Source organism: Lactuca serriola, chromosome 7, assembly GCF_051521515.1.
Source record: "Lactuca serriola cultivar US96UC23 chromosome 7, Lser_US96UC23_V15, whole genome shotgun sequence".
In the NCBI taxonomy this organism is placed as follows: domain Eukaryota; kingdom Viridiplantae; phylum Streptophyta; class Magnoliopsida; order Asterales; family Asteraceae; genus Lactuca; species Lactuca serriola.
The window spans coordinates 11,618,201-11,624,663 of NC_136414.1; the positions used below are offsets into that span (position 1 = coordinate 11,618,201).

Consider the following 6,463-nt stretch of genomic DNA (forward strand, 5'->3'; position numbering starts at 1 on the left):
TTTAAAAGTCTATTATATAAACATATGCACGACTTTTGCAATTTACTCAAAATACTAACCAGAAACATTTAATGCAATGATTAAGACCGTTTTATGTCTTCAAATTTTAACTGTTGAAAATCAAATATTAATCAAAGCGGTCATACATAAATTATAATTGTCGGCTATGAGAGTTTATTAAAGAGCATAACACCCAACCAAAAACTAATATAAGGAAAGCGTGTGTCCCACCATTGCACCCGACCTATTACAGCTTTTTTGCCATTTTTATAAATAAACTATACGTTTTGTGTGTTTTTAAACACCTGTTAATTTTATTACTTCTTTTTTACTTTTTAAATAAAGAAATTAAAATGGCAAACACGTTTTTGTTTTATTATCCGGTTAATAATCACTATATTATAAAATGCTTACAAAACTTAGAGCACGCAGAACAAAACAAAATTACTACAAGTGTTAAGTGGAACTTTGGTGGATTCTAAATGGAAGTGAGCATCTGGACTATTTCACCCCTTACAAGATAGTATAAGATTATCATTGTTGGATTTTTGTAATTATATTTAAATAAAATTGCTGTTAATTAGTTGAGAGGAAGAATTTATAGAATCGTCCTACTCTAAAATCCGAGATTATGACTCCAAATCCGAATAGCGTGTCCAAAATGGATAACAATTGTCTTCCTACCTATTTGAATTTGATGACAAGTATCTTAAAATATCATTGGTTTTATCTAAATATGACATTTGTCACAATTTCATATGGGTAGGAAGATAATTAGAAAGAAAACGTAGGAATATATTTAATTTCTCTATTGAATATCATGGTCATTTTCTAAAATGTAAAAAAAAATGGTTTAATAGGAATATATATATATATATATATATATATATATATATATATATATATATATATATATATATATATATATATATATATATATAGGTTCAGTTTCATTTGAGACTATTCTAATTTTGTGAGACCGTGAGACCAAATCTAAAAATAATTTTAAAATCCAAAATAAATGGAAAAATCCAAAAATTCTTTTTTTAAATATTATTTTTGGAACTTGAATTAACTAAAAAAATAAATAAAAAATAAAAAATCCCTTTTTTTAAGAATACGTGAAATATTCTAATAGAATATTACACTGACATATTCGAAAAAATAATTTTAAAATGAAAAATAAATGGAAAAATATAAAAATTCTTTTTTTAAATATTATTTTCGGAACTTGAATTAATTAAAAAAATAAAAAATAAATAAATAAAATTCTATTTTTTTTTTGAAAAATACATGAAACATTCTAATAGAATATTACACTGTACATATTCTAAAAAATAATTTTAAGATGCAAAATAAATGGAAAAATCCAAAAATTCTCTTTTTAAATATTATTTTCGGAACTTGAATTAACTAAAAAAATTTTAAAAAAAAAATGCGTCTCACAGTCTCACAAAATTAGGCCGTCTCACATGAACCTAACCATATATATATATATATATATATATATATATATATATATATATATATATATATATGTATGGAAAAGTTCAATATAAAACTATAATTATTGTTTTACCAAGGAACCAAATATTTTTTTTCAAGTTATAGAACTTATTTTTTATCGAAAAAAAATTAAAAATATCTAAATTCATAACTTAACATTGTGAATGTTAAATATATTTTTCGGATTCACTATGTGAATTTAGATTCACATTGTGAATTTGACAAAAAAAAATTTATCGAATTTGATGTCATTGGAAAAGGGATAAAAAGTTATGAATTTCTGTATTTTTATTTTTATTTTTTTTTTGATAAAAAATAAGTTCTAAAAGTCAAGAAAAAGATTGATTCATTGGTTCCTTGGTTAATTATGGTTCTCTATTGAACCTCACCCTATATATATATATATATATATATATATATATATATATATATATATATATATATTCTAATAAATGAATAATTTTATTTTATTTTTGGCAAATGTCATTCTAATACAACTCCTCATTAATATTATGACATGTGTCATGTAGATACATTAGGCAACTGATTTCAAAATTCAAATTTATATTTTTTAATTATATGTTAAATTTGAAGTTATAATAACTTTAAAAGTTTGATATATCTTTTAATTAATAATTTATTTAAAATGACTTATTTAAAATAATTGATTAATAATTATAAATATTATTATAAAAGTTTAATTAATTTTATAACCGTGGTTCTCACATGTTATAAACTAATATATATATATATATATATATATATATATATATATATATATATATATATATATATATATATATATATATATACTCTAAAGGTCACGTTAAAGTATTGTTATTTTAGTAACTTTGATTAAACCCTATTATAATTGTACACATATTTGAAATTAAAATCAAGAAAATCATTTTTGGGGTTCCATTGCATATTTAGCCACCTTTTTAAACCCAACGTCCCAACCTCAAACTAAGGTTGTGGCCTAACTTTTATTTTAAGGCTAAAGGGTGTTAAATTTTTTTTTTTACCAATTCTCACATTGAAAGAGACATTTTTAAAAATTTTACAATATTTAAAAATGATAATGATGTGGTGATTTAGATTGCCGCCGATAAAATTTACACAAATATGATTTTTGCTACCAGTGAACTTCCACCACAGCTAAAAAAGAGGGAGCGGTGTGGTGCTCTCCGTCAGTAAAATGTGTCGTGGAGGATTACCGCTAGTTAGGGTGTTACGACGACACCCCACAATCTAAGCTAGTTTATTATTAAATGGGAAAATGACTTGTGACCGTAATTATCTTTCCGTCTTGTTCATGTTTAGGCAACTTCTTTAAAACATTAAGATTATATAGTTTTTTTATTCTTTTATTTGTTATGTAATATTTTTTTTATTTGATATGCTTAAAATCAATATATATATATATATATATATATATATATATATATATATATATATATATATATATATATATAGGAGGCAATATAACTTTTTTCACAAAAAAACATATTTATTAATTAAAAAATAATGTTTAGAATTGATTAATATTTAATTAATATTTATTATAATAAGTTTTTGCTAAAAATAAATTAGTAAAAAATTGATTTGTCAAATCAAAAGACTATAAATAGGATAAATAATCAATCATTCTAGATACTTTAAAAATAGAGTTTGGAAAAATAACACAAACAAATATGAAAAATAAAATCGTTATAAAAAATGAGGGAAATGAATTTTCAGAATGATTAACTTTTCGTTTTATTCATATTTAGGTAATTTTTGTTTTTTGTAAACTTTTGACCATTTAATTTATAAAATTTATTCATATGTTATCATTATTACATAAGATAACCGGTGACAATGATAATATGTGAACACATTTAACAATATATAAAAAAAATCTAAATGTGAACAAAATGAGAAAGATAATTACCCTAATAAGTCATTTTTCCTTATTAAATTATAGGAAGTAATTTATTAAAAATTAGAAATATTTTTGTGATTTATCAAATAGTAAATTACGATAAAATTTAAAGATACATTAATTTATGTATATATCTAAAAACTATTCCATACAAACCACATGTAACTCCCCTCTCATATTAAATTAAGGTCAAAATGTCATAAATGTTGAATAATATTGTCATTTACAAAGTTATTTAAAAACGTATGAGAAACCAAACTCAATTTTAAAGTTGGAGTTCTCAAGTTTGAAAATCAGTGGTATATATATATATATATATATATATATATATATATATATATATATATATATATATATATATATATATATATATAGGATACTTACTACGGGGACTAACATGTCAACTTAAAGATACTACAAGGAGTTAAATGTAACTTACCAGTTTTAAAATGCAGTGAACTGAAGTCTATACTTGCCTACAACATTTATTGGGAATGTTAATGTATATTGAAGAAACTACAAGGGCTTAAATGCACATTAATGAAACAACTTGAACTTTAACCTTTTGGTCCAAAATCTTTACATGCATATACATGTTGTACAGTACAAACAGCTAAAGAAACCCACGATGTTGACGTTGGGGTGCAACTTAACTCTTGGTCAAACATGCAATGTTCTCAAGACAAAACCAGTGAAATGTACAAGTTCCAATTCGTAACGTACAAGATTCGATATAAAGGTTATTCTGCATTTATAAATTTAAGCTCTGGGTAAAGGATTTCGCCATTAATTACATGTCTTTTAATAAAGCTGTAACAGTAGCAGATTAACAAAATTTTGGTGAAGACTCTGGAATTAGAGTCGGAAATTTGTTAAATTTGAAGCTAAAATTAGAATCCCATTTGACTATTTGTCCATAAGATTCATAAAAACAAAAACTTTACCTTTAATGCGATATTTCCATTAATGGGTTATGACAAATTCACCATCGGAAACCACAGAGACCTCAATTTGACTCATTTCATCATCTTCTTCATCAATTGGAGCAGGGAGATTAAGATCAATCAGATTAATGCTCTGTTTTGCAACTGGTTTAGCGGCAGCCATGGAAGCAGATGAAGCTGTAACATGTGATCTTTTGTGACCGCCGAGAGCTTGGCCGGAAGCAAACACTTTGAAACACACAGGGCATTCATGGATTTTATCTTCCATGGCGACATTTTGTGTTTGATGAATGTTGTCATGATGACTCTGTTTGATTTTTTTATGACTTGCTCTGTGCCCACCAAGTGCTTGATACGATCGGAAAACTTTGTTACATGTCTCGCATCTGTACTTCGTCCTCGTCGGAGTTCGTTTCACGTTAATAATCTCTCTATCGGATTCCGATTCATTGTCTGATTCTTCATGTTCTCGATCTTCTTCTTCATCTGACCATTTATCTCTTGATAACATCATTAAACAGTAGGCTACATCTTCTTCCGGTGAAGTATCGGAGATTGAACTTACCGGCTCCGGGGTTGACGATTCAGCTGTCTTCGGACACGGTTTAAAGATCTTTGATTTCTTCAGATATTGCCATTGATTCTGATTTTTGTTACGAGTAAGTTCATGAAAATGCTGTTGATCACCCAACCATGAAGTCTCCTGTCTTCGAATCCGTTTTGATCGTCTTCGGACAATTGCTTTTTTTGAAGTCTCCGTTTCGCTCTCCCTGTCCTGCAGAACCACTGAACTACCACCAACTACACCGCCACCGCCTGCGGCGGTGGTGGTGAGTGTAACTGTAAGTGCTCCGGGGAATGCAAAATCTGGATCGCCTAACTGCAAACTCTTCTTAGGATTCTCCCTCAACCCATAAAGATTGTCATCCCCGTCGTCCTCATCTTCCTCCGTCGATGAAGATGGCGGCGAGGAGGGTAGTGGTGGTTTGGGAGTTACGTAAAGATTGAGCATGTGAGATCTCATATGGCCGCCCAAAGCTCTTCCATTTGCAAAGCTCTTTAAGCAGAGCTTGCAGTTGTGTTTCTCCATTGTTTCCGTTTCTCTCTCTACAAGGATACGTTTCTCACTCTAAAAAGTATATGTGGTTTATGGGTTTGTATGAAGTTTAAGTAAAGAGAGTGTGTTGAAACTTAAAGGAGTAGGTGACAAGCATCCCTTTACCAAGAGTAATTTACAAAACTACAAAAAACCATTAATTAAACAAAGAGTAAACTACAGTTTTGATCCCTTTAATTGACACTAATTTCTAGTTTTGGTCTCAGTTTTAAAAAATCGATATGGTTGGTCTTTATGATTTTATTTTTGTTCACAGTTGGTCCTTATAGTTTTATTTTCTTGCACGGTAGATCTCTCGATTGTTAAATCTTACTATTCAACCAATACATTTGTTAATATGACCATTTTACCTTCAACAAAAATCAATAACTACTCTAACTGCAGTGAAAAATAGTAGAAAGTATAATTATACCAAATTAAGAAAAAATAAAATAAAAAAACTCTAACCTAATATTGTATACCTTCCTCCTACCATAGCTTCATCCCTATGACTCCTCTCATGATATTTTTTTTTAATGACAAATCTAATCTGCTTCTAAAATATTTATAATTACATCTATGTTGTAAATATGACTTAAACTCTTGATCTCAATGAGGAAGGGCAATACCTAATATCATTGGGCTAGAATGTAATGCCCGTAAATTTGGACTAGGTGTTTAGAGTCTAATAGGAGTAATTATACATTTTATCGAACAATTAAAATCATTAATTAAAATAATTGTTTTCCGTATGTCATATAAAATAATAAATAATTATCATATACGCATTAAGTGGATAAATATTAGGAGTATAGAATATTTATAGAAAACCTCGATATAAAATTTGTCGTTAAGCGATAAATTAAAGATTTAAAATAAAAATTTGTTTCAGATAAATAATCTTAATAAAAGTTGTAGTAGTCGTGACGATAATCATGTGGATATAACGAAAAGCCCAAATATGACTTCGTATGAAGAAGTTATGATTTATTT

At 27.2% G+C, this 6,463-nt stretch overlaps 1 protein-coding gene across 1 annotated transcript; it reads right to left on the minus strand.

The window, feature by feature from the left end:
* Positions 1 to 3,967: 3,967 nt before the first annotated feature.
* On the minus strand, positions 3,968 to 5,583 carry LOC145063621 (zinc finger protein ZAT9-like). The gene is made up of 2 exons (XM_079011220.1): positions 4,375 to 5,583; positions 3,968 to 4,175 (listed from the first exon to the last, which is right to left on the minus strand). The coding sequence occupies exon 1, from the start codon at positions 5,462 to 5,464 to the stop codon at positions 4,394 to 4,396; it is 1,071 nt and encodes a 356-aa protein (XP_078867346.1). The 5' UTR covers positions 5,465 to 5,583; the 3' UTR covers positions 3,968 to 4,175; positions 4,375 to 4,393.
* Between the last annotated feature and the right edge of the window lie 880 nt (positions 5,584 to 6,463).

Coding starts and splice junctions, on each gene's coding strand:
- LOC145063621 (XM_079011220.1), bottom strand. CDS start 5,464: ATGGAGAAACACAACTGCAAGCTCTGCTTAAAGAGCTTTGCAAATGGA.